At 49.7% G+C, this 17400-nt stretch overlaps 1 protein-coding gene across 1 annotated transcript in view; it reads right to left on the bottom strand.

The window, feature by feature from the left end:
* LOC138516437 (general transcription factor IIE subunit 1-like) overlaps nt 1–17400 on the bottom strand; it is a 427511-nt gene that overhangs the window by 193590 nt on the left and 216521 nt on the right. Inside the window, exon 3 of the mRNA XM_069631559.1 lies at nt 7425–7626. Within this exon, the coding sequence (XP_069487660.1) occupies nt 7425–7626 (202 nt within the window). The remainder of the gene's footprint in view (nt 1–7424; nt 7627–17400) is intronic.

Here is a 17400-nt window from a genome sequence, read left to right as displayed (position 1 = left end):
GCCAGGATGGCGAAGGATTGCAACCAGTTGTCCCAATTCTGATCTACCTGGGCGTTTCTGGCTATGGCTTTCTCCTCTATCTTTTTGGGATCCCTAAAAGCATCTCTCCCTTTTCGTTGGGCTTCTATAAGTGAAAAGAATTCGATGAACTCTTTTGCCCATATAGCTTCATTGATTGTAATTTCAATGTTCCATGCCAGGCATCTTTTGTATCTATTCAGGATTTTTGTCTGGAAGGATTTCAGTTTTTGGTCTAATTGGGCACTGCTGATCATTACCATGTCTGATGGGCTGTTTGCACCTGTTTGCCTTGGTGTGTTTGCATTGGGGGTTGCCCATGCTTTTAGTGCACCTGTCGGGTCTGGTGTTGCCGCTGTTGGAGTATGTGGACCTATGGCGGCTGTTGGTGCTGTTGGCGCGTGGGGCAGAGGTGTTGCTGGGGCTGGTGGTGTTGATGCTGTTGGTATTGTTGCGGGTGGGGGGGTTTTACAATGATGTCGGGATCTAGTGGTATGATGGGGCTTGTAGGCTCGGTCCCGCCTGGGGGGGGGGGGGGAGTAGTAGTTTACCCCTAATTTTGAGCAATAATTGTTGCATTTCACTCATGTTTTTGCATAATTTTGACAGTTTTTTGTTACCTTTTCCCACGCCCTCTGTTGACTTCCTTTTCTTTGGTGATGGTGGGTCGTCTTCCAGGCCAGGTGGCATGGGCACCCATTCTTTTGGTAGGTCATATATGTTTTCTATGACCCAGGCCCAGCCATAATGCTCGGCTGCCTCAATTGCTGCTAGTAGGTGGGGTGATTTGGGTTTGTGCAAAGGGGCTGTGGGTGCCTGTGGTTTTCGTTTGGGAGCCATTATTCTTTTGCCCGTTTGACTAAAGAGAAAAAGTACTTTGTGTAACTAAAACAGCCGTTTTTGTTAAAAATTGAACATCCATGCAGGTTTGCTTGTTGCCCCTTAAAATCGGACTATTTGACAAAAATTGCTATGTTGTTGCCTGTATTGGGTAACTGGCTGATGCTGCACCTGTGAAGCTTCAAAGTCTATTGTCAATTTTTATTTATTTGTCCCTTGTTTTGCTAAGCCTAAAGGAGAAAAAATTGCATTCAGCTTAATGTGCATTTTATATTTGCACTGTGCGGCGGGTGCGGGATTTGAACCCCTATTGTTCCTGGGCTGTCTTATTCCCAGACCTCCACTTTGCTAATGCGCTATCCACACAGCTCACTGTCATTGCTTGTTTTTTGGAGGCTATAATATGTTTGTGCCCGTGCTCAATGTTCCAAAGCAATATAAAATATGCTGCCTGATGTTATTTAAAAATGAGACATATTGAATGTGGTCTGTGAAATTATGCATTGAAGCCGACCGCGGGGATCGAACCTCAGTCGTCAGGTTTGTAGGCGGGACACTTCACCACTGTACTATATAACTTGTTAGTTCTATACATGAACCCTTTTTAAAATAAACAACCTCCCGTGAAACAAATATCTTTTCGTTCCATGCGACTATTGGATACTTTATGCAATTCTTGTTGCTGGAAACAGGAGCGGGTTCAGTGGCTGCAGCGGATTCGGCCTTTGGCTGGCTGCCACTGGAATGTTTACATTAGAGGGCTTAAGTACGCTTTCATTTGCCTCGCAACCCGCATTCTCAAGTAGGTGAGCAGGGGCTCACCTACTTGAGAATGTGAAATTGACACGCCGCCTGCGCCGGGCTGCCTTGTTTGTTTTTCTTCCGTTTGCTCGGGCCGACCTGGCGTCCTGCTATCAAGTATGCCGTACGTCTCTGGAGACTCCTTAGCCCTTCGATTTCACTGCTCGTTCACCCAGATTGTTTGGTTTAGAACAGAGACAATGTTCTAAAAAAGGGAAAAAGACACTGCGGATGCAGTGAACTTTTGAAATTGCTAAAGAAGCAAAGAGTGGAGGACGCTCAGTGAACAGTGAACCTCCTGTTTGTTTGGGTCCCCGTTCAGGGTCCACAAACAGATTGCGTTTTCTTAGAGCTTGCTGCTCTTATTTATAAGACCCAGGGGAGCCCTGGGTCTTTGATGTGCGTAGTGGGGGCTGTAGTCCAGCCCCGAGGCCGGTGTAGCCGACTGTCTGGCTCCCTGAGGGGAGGCAGGTCTTTGAACCTGTGCCCGGCCTGACTGTTGGTTCTCCTAGGTGCTTAGCACCTTGTTGCTTTGTGGAAGGGTGAGGAGATTGTTCACACCTCACCCTTCCCGTGCTTTGTGTGGTAGAGACTGCATGTCTCTGTGCCGTGGGGGAGAGGGAGCAGGCTTGGGGGTGGGGCTCTCCTCTCCCTGGCCTGCCGGATGGTAACAGTTAACCCTGCCTCGCCTTGGGCGGCCCTGCGGCATTGCCCAAAAGTGCCCCTCAGTTAATATTAGCGTTTTTCCTTCAAGGCTATTGACGAGGGGTATATGCATCCATACTCCTCAGCATTGTCAAAGACCCTCATTTAAATGCGAGTAGCACAGTTTTGCTTTAAAGCCCAGCGAGGCGCCGCTGGGTTAGTTTGCCTTCGTCAATGGGGCCGAGCTAGCAATGCATGCCATTTAGGCTTCAGCCACCGGGAAGGCGCTGTCTGTTTGGATATCAAGGGTAATTGGCAACTGTAGACTTAAGGAATGTGTTGAGCCGCGCAGGATGACTTTCAGAAGAGCCTCGGGCTTCATCTATTTATGGGGTACTGATGCATATACAACAAATGGCATTTAAGTAACCTCCAATTACTAATTTCACGCCTACTTTGGAAGGTTACATGATGCATGACAGTGGCAGAATGGAAGAGTATCGATTGAACGCAGGAATCCGGGGGAGACAGGTTAGTACCAGGTTCTGTTTAGGGTAGGGTGCTCCGGTTGGATCCCTTTCTCCCCACAGCAAGTGTGTGCAGGTGAGTGGGGTTCTCTGGCCGGAGGCACTAGGGGGTGGGCAGGCAGTGGGTATATGAGCAGAAGTTTGAAAGCTAGCAGTGCAGTTAAAAGTACAGAGGGCGATAAGTGAAGGGAACCAAAGTGGGGGAACAGGATAGTAAATGGTGCACGATAACATAAGTATGGAATGGTGGATTGCCAACGAGATTATAGACTTTCTGGTCGTAGAGAAACAAGTAATAGGAGGGTTCGCCGCCACAGGGTGTGGTTGGTTTGGGGCAAAATGGTAGTGTGCACTATATGCCCGACGTTCAATAAACAACCAGAAGGACGACACAAATGGGGTAATGTGCTACAAGGTAGTGATTAGGGACTTCAGGTGCTATAAAATAATATTTATTCAGCAACAATGCAGGTCTGGAAAGGGAAACATACATGGCTGTGTGGCAAGCTCAAAGTGGAAAAGGCAACAGGTTGTGAACTTAACTAGTGCATCTAAACTAAGAGGACGCCACTACGGCATAGCCGGCAAGTGGAAGGGGGCGGTGGTAACAGCAGAACAGTGCAATAAAGGGTAAAGAAACATGGCTGTGTGGCAATTTCAAAGTGGGAAAAGGCATCATGAGGTGAACAAAACGCAACGTTTCACCAACGTCAAGGCGGGCGGAGGAGCGGTAGTGCTGAATGTTACATGGGAGGAATTGCTCACGTCGGCTATGCCAACCCTAATTATCAGAGAAGGGGCACAAGAATAACGGGGATGTCAATAGCATCGGGATCATATAGGGCAGTAGTCTGGGCTGAGCAAGCTGGCCGAGAAGAAGCAGGGAGCCCTCATTGAGCAAATAAAGAATTGTAAGCAGAGTTAGCACAGAAAGCGTATAACTGTTTACTGTCGGGGCATTAGCTGAAATTGGGAGAGTGTCAATGCTGGTTTAATCAGAATGGGTTGTAGTCTCCTCAAGTTAATGAGATTTTCTTACGGTCCCGGTTTTGGTAGGACTGGTACATTGTTCCACATCTGGGGTATGGTGGCTTATTTGAATTCTTGACTTACCAGGCAACATGAGTTTGTTTATTGATTATCTGAAATTCCTTTGCATGGTGTGCAACAGGCAAGGTAGGTGGTATTTGTGCTGAGCCACTTCATGCTTGTTATGGCGTAGGTTCAGTTAGTGCCCCAGATAAGATTTGGGAGTGGGGCTAGTGTACGCCTAATGATTTAAAGTAGGGAGCACAGTGAATTTTAGGGAGATCTATGCAACCCTGATTCCCAATGAGAGAATTTCATAAGCGAGCAAATTCCTGCTAACTGTGAAACGAAAGGTTTTGTAATATTATTTCTTTGCACCTAGTTATTGATGCACATTAAAGGATACATGTTTTCATCAGGCAGTAACAATAGTACTTTCTTCTTGTGGTACAATGGCCACTACTGGCACAAACATATCCATGGAGTGGCAAGGGTGAAAGCAGGGGTGCAAGACCATGTATGTTCTTCCTGATTTTGTTGGGAGTAATTTCACTACAGAATTTAATTTTGAGTGCATTTGCCATTTTTTGGATGTAAAAACGGCTGACACACCCCTTATAAGTAGGGATGGGTCAAGCAGCACACGCCTTACCGACAGCATGCCTCGGTTTCCGGAGTGGTAGCGGGTGGAGTATAAATCAACATATAGCAGCATGGGATCATTGGTCATGCCTTGAATCCATGGACTTCGCGGACTGTCCATGTGTAACTATTTGGGAGGTTGTTAAACCTGGTGGCGAAACACGCTTACAGATATCATGTAACAATTGTTGTGTGGACTGTCGATCAACATATACCTTAGCACGTAAACAGTGAAGGCAGCATAGCCGGAGGATTAGGTCTAGAGGAAGTGGGATTTCCAAATGGAAATTGGGAAGGCCATTATTGCAGTTACTAGGTCGAACCAGGTATCTGCAGACAAATGGTTTATTAAACAGAGGTGGGCCAGGATGAACATGGGGGACTTGAGTAATAGGCACGCCACAAACACAATAACTACCCAGGCGAAGTGTAATGGTGTTAAACTTTGAACCAAGCAGGTACATCTGAAAGTAATGGGGTTTTTTAAGAGGCCTGGAGAAGGGGAGTAGACTTGGGCATGTATCTGGGGCAATGGAAAGGACTGTCGCTTTCTCAACACGGTACCTTAGAGGAGTCATGATGTAGAAGGGCCCCTGATTTAAGTGAAAAAGGAATACAAGTACGGGGACAAGAATAACTAGGATGCCCATTGGATTGGAATGACATGGGGCAGTGGGGCCATGCTTTGAACTCCAAAAAATGTGCAGGCAATTAACAGTGAGATTAAATTAGGAGCCCAAAGCAACGATAGCTGAAGTTTAATAAAAACATTGTTTTAAAAACATTCATATAATTTCTAACGGCAGAACTTCAGATGCCTTCACAAGAGGGTGAGGGCTGGGGTTCCATGCCCCTCCACATTGCAGCACGCCACCGTTCACGGATGGGGGGCCCTCTGAGAACAGAGCCGAATGGGTATAAGGTCAAACATAGTCCGTCATGCCAACATCTGAGAACGGAGGGCCCTCCGGGTAAGGAACCAAGTTGCATTAACGTCAGAATCGGAGAAGTCTTTACGCAGGGGTGAAGGCTTGGGACTGTGGTCCTCCCCATAGTTCATCACGCTGCCGGCCATAGTCCCTAGTTCTACGCTGAGCCGCAACAAGGTGACTGGGGGACCTTGCTGCCACCAGCAATCAGCAGAGAGTCATGGCAGAGTCACAGGTGATCCCTACAGAAAGCACTGGTAGATACCACAAGGGGACTGCACATCCATCAGCTTAGAAAGAACGGCACCCAGGAGTATTAGACTCAGGGGAGAGGCTGTGTAATGGGGAGGATAAGGGTGCTTGGAAGATCTTCCAAGCCAAACACCACAGGTGGGAGGAGTTTATGAGAAGGAGAATGAGAGAAAATGGAGAATGTGACAAGGAGGAGATTAACTAATGGGAATAGGGGAAAACGGAGGGGGGTAGGGATGAAATGGGGACTGGAGCACGGTAAAAGAGGGATGGAAAGCGTTAGGGATAGAAGGAATTGGGGAATGGAAGATATCAGCGTAGGGAAAGAATTGGGGAATGGAAAGGAGGGGAGAAAGTAATGCACTGGGAATTGGGCTACAGGGAGCTGGGATTGGGAAGAATTGGGGACCGGTAGGAACTAGGAAGGGGATGGGAAAAGGTGCTGGGTAAAGGGAGCCTGAGGGATGGTAGCAAACGGTGGTTGGATCTGGTAGGGGAAAGAATTGGGGGAAATGGAAGGAGCTGGGCAATGGGTAGGTTTGGGGGGAAAGACCAGAGTCGAAGGCTGGGGGGGGGGGTTGCAGAGAAGAGGGACTGGGGGAGGATGGACCTGGTTAGGAGATAGTAGTTAGTGGACTCACAAAAGGGGGGTGGGAAGTAAGAAGGGACAGGGTGGGGAAGGGACAGAATTGAGGAAAGCAGACGCTTGGGGAAGGTTAAACTTGTGGAAATGGACAGCACTGGGTTTTGAGAAAGGGGGAATTAAGGGGGGGATTCACGAAAGGGGAAAAGGGAAGGACATGATGGGAACATTAAAACTATTGTGGGAAATAAACAAATGGGAAAATAAAAAGTGAAAAAAGTAAAGTGAAAAAAGTAAAAGTGAAATATGGCCATGGGCAGAGAGGGAAGGTCTAGGAAGGGAAGAGCACCACAACAGGGTCCTCAAGTACCCCAATGGGGAGGGTGGGGGGGGAAGGATGCCACACCCAGCACAGAATCCTGAGGCGTGGCAGAGAAAGATTACCTGTAAGATAATTACTGGCTCTATTCATGTTCAATAAAGCTTGCTGCAGCAATTTCAACTTACATTCAGCCAACTGGTCCCGCCTCTTTATTAAGGGGAACGGTTTAGCTGTATGCCATGGGAAGGGCAGGATAAAGGAGCGTGGTCGCGATGGCGTGGATGACTGTGGAGTTATGCTGGGAAGGGCCACTGGTGTGGGCTTTCGGCGCTATGTTTGCAATTATGTCTTACATTGGTGAAACTTGGCAACAATCTACATTTAAATGTTTGACATAAGGTGACTTGCATTAATTAGTCTGGCAAGATTCCTGACCACTGGTGTTCAGCGGGAGTGCGGGGAATTAATACACACATTATACCAATGTTGGTTGAGCAAAAAAAAAAAAAAAACCACCAAACCAGCATCCGAGAATGAGGTAATCGCTAACACGTTCTTATCCAATGCACGCACAGGTATGTATTTCTGTCAAAAAGACAAAAGAGCAATACATGCTGTTATTTGAAAAGGCAGTCGGACATTTTGAAAGAAAGATCTTCGTGCCTCCATTACAAAGCAAAAGCAGGGAAGTTAGCTGTAGTGCTATATATTTTAAAGAAGAACAAAACATTCACAATTTTGGGATTCAGAAAAACCTTCTCCATACAATGATTGCGCATGATAGAGCAGATACCTGGGTTATGTACAGACATTTGGAATCTGGAAAACCTGCTCACCTTAGAGACAGTTCTGGGATTTCTGTGGGCGGTGGCTCAAGCAGCTCACATGGGAGGATGATATCTTCAGTCTCTCGGAGCAACACAAAGATAGGCTCCATTTGGTCGTTGAACTTTGCAACTAGGGTGCGGGCATCTCGCTTCGGCAGCGAGGAAGCATCTTCCTCCACTTCTGTGTTGCAGTAGGTGCACCGGAAGATTTCTGCAATATTTGCCAAGCTCACATTATATTAAAATAACAATGCTCAACAGACACGGCCTTGTCTCACAATCTGAAACCACTGTGAAGTTCAGCAAGTACACTTAATAGCCATGGTATGCAATTGGCCAAACAAAATACTAGGCTTTCACACTACGATTTAAGAACCGATTTAGAAGGGGTGAATACAGGGGTGTACATTACCCACCTGTTATGTCATTCGGCCCAAACGTATATAAATAACTGATTTGGAGAACGTGCAGTAGGCGCACCAGCAGTGCAACAAAGACAAGGCTGTCCCCATCCAATCCCATGAGGGGCCTGCAACACAAATCCCATGTCAATGTACTAACTGACGGAGGCAAAGCACGCCTACACTCCACGGGAGTCGTGCACGCACTGGAGCTCAGACTACAAGCTGACCTCAGCCATAACAACTACATGCAGAAAAGAAACGTAATCACATATCCATGACCAGTCTCCCAAAACCCTGATCTGATTGAATACTACTCAACACCAGATCCGCACTAAATGTAGTCCAGAGCTTTTAAACCAGATTCAATCTGATGGGTTCCTGGTAACCTTGGTCACTGAAAACGGGATTTCTCATAAGTGCTCCGATTATAACAGATGTGCTCCTCTGCATCATGTTCTATTACAACTCAATCCACATCGTTATGTGGAAGTCGGGTCATCTACAAACTGGCAGGGTTGAAATTGGAAGTAACTTTTTTGTGGACAGCACAAGGATGAAAGGACTCCCTTGAATAATGGCTGCCCTGCAATTACTCCATAGTATATGCCGAGAACCTCTGGTCCTCCAGGCATGGACAGCTACTCTTTTGCCAGTTCCGTCTGGGTGGCTTTAACACTCACTTTGCGCAGAATCGATCTAATTTTATAGAACGACTAAATGCAGACCTGAATGCACTACGGTTCTAGTAAAATATACAGGATGCCACCCATAAAGAGGCTCATGCTACATCACAGATCATGTTATCTATTCATAGACCTCAACCTGCTCCTGGGTCTTTTGCTCATCACTTGGCCCTCCGACTGCTCGTCTCCTTATTAATCGTTAAGATTAGTTGCATTTTGCTCTACCCAGCTGGTCGACATATGCAACTGCTTGACCTCTCGCAAAAAGTAATCCCTACAGTCTCCCCTACACCCTTTTCCATAACCCAGACCCCCCCTTTTCTCTTCCCTTCAGGGGTGTCTACCTCTATCCCTCCCCTTTTACACCCCCCCCCCCCCCAATCGCTCCGCCTGGATTGTCACCCACTACCCCCGTGTACTGCACCACCGCCTACCATCCCTGCCCTGTTTAACTCTTGTAATTATCCACCCATTATACCCGCATTACCTCCAGACCTCCCCTGGCCCTGCCACCTCCGCACGTTACAAGCATACCCCGCCATACATTCCCCATCAGCCCCCTCACCACCTTACAAACACACCTCAACATTCATTCACCCCAGCCCCTACCACCCTAGCCCCTTCCTTACCTAGTAGGTTGGAGTCCCTGCTCGTCATTAATTGGTCGATCAGTTGGACTGGCTGACCTGTTTAAAAGGTGCTATCAATCCAAACCCGCGACAACCTAATGACGACCAGTTGTAGCTCCATGCAATTGGTGCGGTTGGGTAGGTAGGGGGGGTGGGAGGTGTCGAGCAACAGACCTGGTACCATCTTCCATCTTTAGTACTCCCGAGTCCTATGGGTTAGTCAACTAGCTCATGCCCCCGATATGGAGAGATCTCTAGGACATCCACTTTAGGAGGGTGAGCACCGGTACCACACAAAACAATTTCCCTACATACAAAAATATAATCTGTGATACAGGGTATGCATACCAGAAGCATTGCTAGTTGCCATGGTTACCACATGTTTTGCCTCTCAACCCACCTTCCCTTTTCCATCTCCGCTGCTGCAGCGTTTTGACCAAAAAGGGGTGCGAAGGTGACAGCATATGTACTGTTAGGGAGATTTGTAAGTGGAACAACCCAAAGTGTTGGACAAGAAAACAGGAAGAAGTGGTGCAAGGTCATGCTGCTGACATACTGGCGGGGCACACATCGTTTGTTTCCAGTGGGGGCTGCAAAGTGGAGTCAGTTAGGAAAAGGGGTGTCTGCTCAAGAGACAAATAAGGAAACTGAGGTCTTAGCTGCAGGTTTGCTTAGCGTACAATTAATTGACTCTTTAATTTAGCCCCTGTTAGTTGATAAACTGAGTCAAGGACTACTGACACTTCTGGGATTATGTTAAACAGTCTGTTCAAGTATTCAGCCAAAATGTTTTATGCTGGATATATTTTCTCCAAGCTGAAAATAAAATACCCAAAAAACGAAAGAAGTGCTTGTACAAGTGTAGTGAAACATTGTTATAGTCTAAATACAATGACTTGAAATACAACATTTTATTTAGTATTCACATTGCATTAGAATTTGATAGATTGTCGCCTATGGTTATCTGTAATCATTCAGGATAACCAATACGTGGAGTTATCAGAATTTGGATTATACAATACGTATTAAATAAGATGGGCTTGGAGCGGGCAGAGTCTGATAGCGCAGAGTACAGTCTTGAAGAATATGTATACACGGATCTTGTTTGTTTAAATATACAAAAAGGGAGTTTAATCAATTTGCAAGTTTACATTCTCCAGCATGGGGTCTGGCATGGATTCACATGCTCATGAATATCCCCGTCAGGCTGGGAATCCTCGGTAAAGAAAAAAATCCGTATCAGTTTCGTTTCTTATCCGTCTTTCTTAGTAGTAACCAATCACTGATCTCTGGGTCATACTGCCCCCAGCCAATGACTGCCCTCTCCCTAAACCCCTCCCCTGGCAGCCATCCTTAGATTTTTACCGCACGTTCAAGTGTTGGGAGTCCTCGTGCTTAACTCTCGAGCTTTTACTGCGTTTTCGTGCTTTTTCAGGAGATATTCTCATTTTCTTGGTTTAATCGAGCCTCAAGCTCCACCGTTTCCACTTCTGATAACGGGGACCCGTTTCGGAATTCTTCTACGCCCCTCAAGGGTGAAGTTTTCATCGAGTTACGCTTCTTGGAGGTTCCAGAATATCTGAGGCCTACCTCAACGGACATGGTCCAGGACAAGGGAAGCTCGACTCCCGGATCCAAGCTGTTGAGGAGCTGCCCGGGATGAGGATGAGCAGTCGGAACGGACCAAGCAAGGTCGTCGTTCCCGTCTCGCCGCCTGGCTGGAGAAGGGCACAGCAGGTGAGAAGGCGAAGAAAAAGTCTGAGCTGTCTTCCAAGTCCTGTGACGGCGCCCCGGCGACGGGGGCCCAACAGAAGGCGAAGCACCGCGAGTCCGCGGGCACTGGGAGCGCCGAAAGGTCGGGCTCTTCGGCTGCCAAGCAGGGCACCACTTCCCCGGCATGATCAACCGCGAGCCAGCACTCTGGTTCGGGGAAGAGGAAGTCCGAGAACCCGGGTAATCTTCTGGAGAGGCCCCGGTCGATCTCGAAGGGAGCCGAGGGGGAGCGAGGCGATGACCCTCCACCCAAAGCGAAGGCCCAGTACACACCTAAGGTGGTGAGGGCCTTGATCCACCCGGCAAAGGCCTCTATCGAGGTTGTTGCAGCGGCCCTGGCGAAGCCGGCAGAGACTACGCCAGTGGAGGCGGCCTCGGGGCCCAGAGTTTCCCTGCCACCGCGGAGGGAATCCTCTTTCCAGCCCATCGTTAAGACCCCGTGAAGACCCCGGTGGAAAAAGAGGGGGGGAGCCGGTGGCCATTACGGACTCAAATTCAGCCTCAGAGGAGGATCTGGTGGAAACCGTGAAAGGCCTCAACGAGAGGTTCGAAGGCCTCAACGAGAGGTTCGAGAAGGTTCGATCCCAGGGGAAGGATCCTGCTGATGTGATCGAAGATAGCGACGATGCCGACGAGGGCCCAGTGGAACAGCCATCCCGCCCGTCGCAGCCATTGCCCGAGCCCCAGGATAGCTCGGCGGCCATTTTGTTGGCGATCCAATCCTTATGTACTGAGATAAGGACAAGGTTACCACGGACCGCGACAGAGGATCCTGGACCGTCGGGAAGCCCTCCGAACAAGCAGAGGAGAGACCACCACTCACTGCCCTTTGTGCCCAAAAGGCCTGTGGACCCCTCATCCCACTCGCCGGACCCTCGGGATAATACGGCGACTGATACAGCGACGGGGAAGGACGCCGACTGTGGGGGCGATGATACAACGAACATTCCTTCATCACCCCCCCCCCTCGGGCCTCTCCGCCCGACGAAATTGGCTCTTTCCACGCCATGATAGCCAGGGCATCCGAGCTCTTCCAGCTCTGCCCTGAGGAACAGAAAAAGGAAGGTTTTCTTTACCAACGACGCGAGGCCAAGAGAAAGACGGTCCTCGTGGTACCGTTGCTCGACGACATCTGGGACGAAGGGCTTGCTACCCTGAAGAACCCTTCCATGACACCCGCCAAGAGGGACAGGTACGAGAAGAGGTACCGGGTCCCCGACGCCACTCCCTTGTGTCTCAGGGCCCAGCCTACTCGGGATTCGGTCATCTCGGCAGCGGCCAAGAAGAAGGCGGCGGGTGCAGCGGCTTCAAATTGCACTTCCCCGCCGGACAGCGAGGGCAAGAAGTTGGACTCCATGGGACGAGTCATCTCGTCGGCGGCGAGGACGATTAAGGCGGCCAATGCCTTAGCCATTGTGGCCCGTTACGACAGGGAGCTCTGGTTCAAGATAGCTCCCCTGCTAGACTTCCTACCGGACGACAAGAGGGCGGAGGCCCTACAGATTCTGTAGGAAGGTGAGGTGGCGTTGGATCACGCCATTACGGTGGCAACGAACATTGCCGATACCGGATTTCGCCAGCTGGGCAACGGGGTTTGCCTTTGATGACGAGGATGGCTCAGGGCTACAGACTTTCACCAGGACGTCCAGACCAGAGTGTTGGATATGCTGGTCGACGTCAACCTGTTTGGGAAGAAGGTGGATGAGTCCCTCCAGGCAATCAAGACAGAGACAGCCCGAGCCCTAGGAGTCCTTCAGCAACGGCGGCCCTTTTCGGAGCTCCGGAGGCAGACAGGGAGCATCCAAGTGATCCAGCGGTGGCTCTTCTACGTACCGCCAGGCGGCCCGCTCCTCGTCCCAGGAGGCCTACAGAGGCTGCGGCAAGCAAGGAGGGTCTGGCCGCCATCGTCAAGGAGGCCAAGGCAGCAAGGCCTCTTCCAAGCAGGACTGAACCGGCCAGTTGCGTCGGGCCCCCACTGTAGCACCCCGGTGGGAAGCCGGCTGACGAAGTTCGTCAGCGTGTGGCAGTCCATCTCCACCGACCGTTGGGTGCTGGACACCCTGGCCTGCGGACACTCGCTAGAATTTCAAAAGAAGTGTCCTTGCATTCCACCCGTGGCCAGGAAGGGGAATCACGTCCCTCAACTGCTGTTGGAGGTAAGGGTGATGCTCAAGAAAGGTGCCATCGAGCTCGTCCCCAAGAGGCTCTGGGGCGCCGGAGTATACTCAAGGTACTTCCTCGTCAGAAAGAAGACAGGCAGTTGGCGCCCCATCCTGGACCTGTGTCGGTTAAACAAGTACATCAAGGCACAGAAATTCAGGCTGGTCACCCTCCAGCACATGCTGGGACAGCTGGAGGAGGGCGACTTCCTATCGTCGTTGGACCTGGGAGGATGATTACTTCCACATCCCCATTCTAAAAGGACACAAAGTTCCTCAGATTCGTAGTCCAGGGGCGTCACTACCAATTCAGAGCCCTGCCGTTCAGATTAAAGTCGGCACCCAGGGTGTTCACCAAGTGCCTCGCTCCAGTGGCGGCGCAGCTGCGCCTGCAGGGGATCCACATCTACCCCTACCTGGACGACTGTCAAGGGATCTCACCGAACACACAGCGAGGACCGTCCGCCTTCTCACGGAACTGAGATTCTCCATCAACTACCCCAAATCCCACCTGGTTCCGTCGCAGGTAGCACTGTTTCTGGGAGCTAAGCTCGATACAGTGGAGCGATTGGCATCTCCTTCAGAAGAAAGGACGAAGGCCATTTTGGGCAAGGTGCAGCGCCTGTTAGCCACGGATGTGGCCAGGGTGAGGTCCATCAAGTCCCTCCTCGGGATGATGTCCTCATGCATCTACCTTGTGCCCCTTTGCAGACTTTGGATGCGTCCGCTACAAGAGTTCCTCGACGCCCGTTAGATTCAAGCGGCGGGCAGCTTCGAAGACAGGATCCCGCTCGACAAGGAGTTCCGTCGGGCGATTCTATGGTGGGGTACCTGTGCGCACCTCACAGCAGGCATGGACTTTCAGACCCCGGCATATCAGGAGACGGTGACGACGGACGCCTCCCTGGAGGGATAGGGGGCCCACACCAGAGATCTCCACACAAGAGGCCTCTGGCTCCCGGTGGAGAGATCTCTCCACATCAACATCCTGGAGCTACGAGCCGTGTTCTGGGCGCTCAAATCGTTCCTTCCGTCCCTCAAGGACAAAGTGGTGAGGATCTTCACCGACAACACCACCACGATGTTCTACATCTGGAAGGAGGGAGGCACCAGATCCCCAGCCCTATCCAAGGAGGCCCAGGATCTGTGGCACTGGGCCGTCGCCCAGGGGATGTTTCTGGTTCCCTTGCACTTGGCAGGAATAAAAAACACCATCGCCGACTCACTCAGCAGGGAGCTGCGTTCGTGCCACTACGCCAGGACCAGGTGGATCGGCTCTTTCAACGATGGGGCAAACCCCAGATCGACCTGTTCGTGACGGCGACGAACTCCAAGTGCCAGTGGTTCGCCAGCAGGTTCACACAGCCGAGGAGCATGGGCGATGCTTTCTCGTTCCCTTGGGACGGCCTGTTCCTGTACGCGTTCCCTCTGTTGCCATTGCTGCTCCGTCTCATCAACCAGCTCAAGAGGTCCAGGTGCAGGATGATCCTCGTCGCACCGGCGTGGCCGAGTGATCTGGTTCCCGACCTTCTGGATTTGTCAGCGTCCCCACCTATCAAGCTGGCGACGGACGCGGATCTTCTCTCCAGAGAAGGAGGCGCCATTCTTCATCACGACCCGGAGTCGCTGAACTTGCAGGCTTGGCTCCTGCAGCACTATAGTTTGAAGGATATGATATCCTGGCTGACTGCAGAGAGGTTCTTGCAAAAGCCAGGGCGTCCTCAACTCTCAAGTGCTATGGACATAAGTGGAAGAGGTTCTCCGTCTGGTGCGGCGCACAGAAGATTCACCCTCTGCGGATCACGGCCCCTCAATTATTGCCGTACCTACTGTCGCTGGCCAAAGATGGACTGGCTCACGCCTCCATCAAGATACATCTGGCTGCCATCTCCCGATACACCAGAAATACAGGACGGGCGTCTTTGTGGTCTCATCACCTGGTGAAGGAATTTATGAAGGGACTATTCCGATCGTTCCCGCCGGTGAAGGCCCTTGCCCCGGCATTGGAGCTCAACGTGGTGCTGACCAGGCTCATGGGGGTCCCATTCGAGCCTATGCATTCGGCGCCGTTGAGGTTCCTGTCGTGGAAGACAGGCCTTCTTGTGGCCATCACCTCCGTACAACGAGTGGGAGAGATCCAGGCCCTATCTTGCAAGCCTTCATACTTGACTTTTCACGACACAAGGGTGGTGCTCAGGACGCACCCCTCCTTTATGCCCAAGGTGCCGTTGGACTTCCACCTCAACGAGCCCTTGGTGCTGCCAGTTTTCTTCCCGTCGCCTTCGTCGCAGGCCGAGAGGACTCTGCACTCGCTGGACGTAGCCAGAGCGCTGAAGTTCTACGTGGAACGCACGAAGAGTTTTCGGAAGACATGACAGCTGTTTGTGAACTTTGGACCTGTGAATCAAGGAAAGGCTCTCTCGAAGGCTTCCATTTCCAGATGGCTCTTCGGCTGCATCATGCACTGTCACCGGTTGGCAAACCGACCGCTGCCCGGCCGTCCGAGAGCCCATTCGACTAGAGCGATCACTGTTAACACAGCGTTCCTGTCTGGTGTGCCCCTGCTGGACATCTGCAGGGCTGCTACGTGGAGGTCAACACACACCTTCACAAGATTCTACTGCATCGATCGGGACTCCAGGGAGGAGTCCAGGGTTGGCCAAGCAGTGCTGCGCAACCTGTTCGCTTAAGGTGAGCCTGGTGAGGAGGACAGAGATGCTTAATGTTGAGTTGTTGTATTGCTTAATGTTGAGCCTGTTGCCACCTCCCATGGTTGTGCATGTGTATACTGCTATGTATTCTTATATGCATGAGCATGTGAATCCATGCCAAACCGCATGCTGGAGAAGGAACAAGTTACTTACCTGTAACTGTTGTTCTCCAGCATGGGTCTGGCATGGATTCACGCAGTCATTGGCTGGGGGCAGTAGGACCCAGAGATCAGAGATTGGTTACTACTAAGAAAGACAGATCAGAAACAAAACTGATTTTCTCTTTACCGAGGATTCCCAGCCTGATGACGGGGAATATTCATGAGCATGTGAATCCATCCCAGACCCATGCTGGAGAACAACAGTTACAGGTAAGTAACTTGTTCCTTCAGTCATCTAATTGGCATTCGCTTGTGGCTCATGGGTGGGGAGCAAGGTCAGGGAAATCGCCACAGGGTTCCATTAATTACTGAGCCATCAAGTGTTAGAAGTGGGTACATACCTAGGGAATCCACATGCGACCAATGATTTTCACAAATGCAATTATGTAAGATATTAGGAATCAGTTTAAATGGATCCTGCAAATTGTCTTTAGCAGATTATTATGGTGCAATAAAGGTTATTAAATTGGTAGGTGGATTACGCATGTAGTGCGACAAATCTGGATGATGGCATGTGCTTCCTGGGCCAATTTCCATATATGATGAAGTTAGGGCCCCTGTTGGCCAAATGTTCATTATAATAAATAATGGGGGAATGGTTTAATAAAAGTCCCAATTGGCTGGAACCAGTTAGGGGTAGCTCTCCAAATGAGCGTGGATATTTTATAATTTTCTCACTGGTTTACTAGAGTGTCACAGGACCCTGTGGTGACCAAGTGACAAGCAACATGGTACATAGTAGAAACCTGCCACCAACCGGTGACTAATATTCAGGAATAAGGGATTCATCCTGAATCAAAATAGATCACATCTTTATTACTGCTCCACTTGTAGACATAAGAGTTACTAGGGACAACATGCCAAAATACAGTTACAGCTGCCACTGAGACCCAAGTAGGGATTTAACCGTCAAAAAAATCAATTGGAATACCTAAATGGCAATAAAATGTAATGTGGACAACCAGGTGTAGAAAAAGGAAAACCAAAAAGTGAATCCCCGACATAACATGATGCCCTTCAAGTGTTGGTCATTTGTTTTGTGGCATGACTACCTCACGCTCAGCCACTCTAATAAACAAATGTCTACAATATCAGTCCTTATCTACTGGTGGTCACAATGTTTTTGGACTATTCTTCAATAAGAAAGTGATAAGTGAAAGTCATGTCCACTGGAGAACCGAGGACGAAGAACCACAGTCGTTAGATATCAATTGATGAACTATTGACTGCAATGAAAATAAAAAAAAGACCAAGAGATTATCTGACAAAGTCAAATGGATTGTTGAGGCAAATAAAGACTAATACAATAATAGGGACCCAGAATGATCTATACAGACTAAAAAATTATAAGTCCTATGGTCCTAGCTAACAAAGCTAATGTGGAACAATTTCAGAGTTTTATGTAGTTCATGAATGTCTTGGTTACTCCTCTGCTGGAGAAGCCACAAGGGAATCCTGCCAAACT

The sequence above is a fragment of the Ambystoma mexicanum genome, chromosome 6q, assembly GCF_040938575.1.
Source record: "Ambystoma mexicanum isolate Mex_15411 chromosome 6q, UKY_AmexF1_1, whole genome shotgun sequence".
NCBI lineage: Eukaryota > Metazoa > Chordata > Amphibia > Caudata > Ambystomatidae > Ambystoma > Ambystoma mexicanum.
Note: the sequence above shows the minus strand (reverse complement) of the source record. Positions and strands in the feature narration are given on the sequence as shown.